The 2,623-nt window shown below is 38.1% G+C and overlaps 1 protein-coding gene across 1 annotated transcript; it reads left to right on the forward strand.

Moving 5' to 3' along the window:
- The first annotated feature begins 530 nt into the window (after window positions 1–530).
- On the forward strand, window positions 531–2,400 carry LOC149197201 (membrane protein PM19L-like). The gene is made up of 4 exons (XM_089405765.1): window positions 531–831; window positions 947–1,169; window positions 1,758–1,803; window positions 1,889–2,400. Exons 1-4 carry the CDS (start codon window positions 762–764, stop codon window positions 2,057–2,059), a joined length of 510 nt encoding a protein of 169 aa, XP_089261891.1. The 5' UTR covers window positions 531–761; the 3' UTR covers window positions 2,060–2,400.
- Window positions 2,401–2,623: the final 223 nt, after the last annotated feature.

Genomic DNA, 2,623 nt, shown 5'->3' on the forward strand with positions numbered 1-2,623 from the left:
ATCATTCAAGAACTATTGAAAACATTAATCTATATTTAAGTACAGAGATATGATTCAAATCAATGTGAAAATGTTAGAAGAAATAATTTAAAGAATTGCATGCTTTCGTGGCCAAATCTCCTCTATGATTCTATTCCAATCGAAATTCACAACCCAATTTGCCTTTAATGAAGGGAGAACGCCTGCATTTCTAACTACTTGCTCCAAGCCTGCCATGGATGGACAGATGGTGGCGCTGAAAAAGTTTTGAAGGCGACACCCACCTATATTTCCAGCTACTCTGCCTTGGGCTTCTTGTCAAGCAAGGCATTGATCGTTGGATAAACACCAATTCTGTTACTTTCCAATTTGTGGGGCACAACCCGCAGTCTGTCCTTGCTGGCTCACTCTTTCAACATCCTTAAATACGTAGCACTACCCCGAGAAGATATCTGCAGAAGTCTATGGAGAGTGTTGAAGTGGATTGCTGATCCTAGGAGTCCATGAACTTCACGGAATTTGAAGGAGTCCATGTTCAGGAATTTTCCTTAGTACTCGTGTGCTCTAGTATTTAACTAATCCCTGTGTGTCTCTAGCTGCCATTATTGTTAGCTTGGTCTGCAAATTAAGCCTTGAGTGTATAACACAGATTGGTAATTGGTATTTTTCCATCTCCAAAGTTAGGTCGGTTTGATTGGTATTTCTAATTTGTTTAGCAGTCCATACTGGTGCTCGGAGCGGTGAAATCTTCAGCAGGGTTTCTCCTGCTGCTGAATTTCTGCATGTATGTAATTGTGGCTGCTATTGCTGGATGGGCTCTTAACAAGGCCATTGATCACCATTATTTCATTGGTATTATTAATCTCTAACCTAAATATACATATGTGGGTGTTTTCTTGGGCTTCTATGCATATCATCTTCTTGTGGTTTGGTGTATGTTTGATTTATTGTTTGATGAAAACTTCAGGTGCTGGAGTAAGTACTCTACCTACGCGGTTTTCTCCAGTGTATTTTCCGAATGGGAATGAAGCTACAGGGTTCATGGTTATCTTTTCTTTGATAGCAGCTGTTGTGGGAGCTGGTTCATGCCTCTCAGGTCTCCATCACCTCCGGTTTTGGACTGCTGAGAGTTTGGCTTCCAGTGCTTCATCTGCCATGACAGCTTGGGGGCTCACTCTATTGGCCATGGGGTATATATACTGCAACCATAATCCATATGGATAGATATAGTTTATATGAACTTGAAATAGAGTAATCGTTATTTCGATTGTAGATTTTGAGTAAAGGGGTAAGATTAGTATACTGCAACCATAGTATATATGAATAGATATAGTTTACATGAGGTTGAAACAAAGGCATCCTTATCTAGATGGAAATTTCTAAGTTATTTCAAAATTTGATGAACAGGGGTGAGATTAGTATATTGCAACCATAGAAATTTTTTAGTTATTTCAAAAATTTGATGAACAGGGGTGAGATCAGTATATTCTAACCATAGTATATATAGATAGATATAGTTTGTATGAGCTTCAAACAAACCCATTTTTATCTTTAGGGAAATTCCCAAGTTATTTTAAAATTTGACCATCAAAGAGTGAGATTAATTCTTTAATCTAGGCCATCCTCATGCTTAGGATTGTGGTTCCTTGCTGCTTCAGAGCCAATGAACTCTCTCTATCCTCAATTGCAACCCTCCACATAGTGGCTACTTAATTATGATTATGGTATGAAATGAAGATTGGAGATGGTTTAATTAATTTTTCGTGACAAAACTGCAGGTTGGCATGTAAGGAGATCCATATCGGCGGCCGAAATTCAAAGCTGGTATGTATTAGCATATTATTTCATTTTAACTTCATTTATGGCGTTTTATATGAACATCTGGTAACTTTAATTTGTATTCTTGCAGATAACGCTGGAGTCATTTCTTATTATTTTGTCTGGGACACAGCTCTTTTACATTTTAGTCATTCATGGAGGATACTTCGGAGGGAATTACGGTTCTTACCAGGACCCCTACGTGGCCACAACTACAGCAGAGCCTCGAAAAGGAAGCACGCCTGCGGGCTCTTCTGTTTAACCTTGAATGGTCTATACTCTGTAAAATACAGCTTGTAATCTTCGAGGGGAGGGTTTTGTGTTGTGTGACTAGTAAATGAATGCTTGTGATATATTGGGGAGTGGTTCAGTTTTGGAGTCAGATACATGATAATCAGCTCTGAATTTGTGCAAAATTATGTGAAGTTTTGTTTGCCTATACCATAGGTTTGTTGATTGGGGTAGGGTTTCTATACATTAAGTAAAGAGCAATCAAATTTATTGTAAATTTGTTGTCAGATGTGCGAGTTGCAACTCGTTAATATGTAAATCGATCTTCTCCTATTGCATCATAATAAAAAAGCTGTTTCTCTTCAACAAAAATTTGTGCGCAGGCTTACAGGTTTTTCATGAAAAGCTGAATGAGAACTTGTGCATCGCCTTATTATCTCCTTACTGCCCTCTGTTCTTTATAATGGAATAAGGGGTTAATATTTTATGAATCATTAATCCTTCACTACATATTATTTTTAACAGGCAAGAGTGCTTCAGCTTGCACGTATTCTGACAAGCAAGCCATGGAAGTTTGGGGTCGTCTTATCTTCTT

The sequence above is a fragment of the Pinus tabuliformis genome, chromosome 2_2 (assembly GCF_031772625.1).
Source record: "Pinus tabuliformis cultivar Carrire ecotype Pingquan chromosome 2_2, CPIR1, whole genome shotgun sequence".
Lineage (NCBI taxonomy): Eukaryota > Viridiplantae > Streptophyta > Pinopsida > Pinales > Pinaceae > Pinus > Pinus tabuliformis.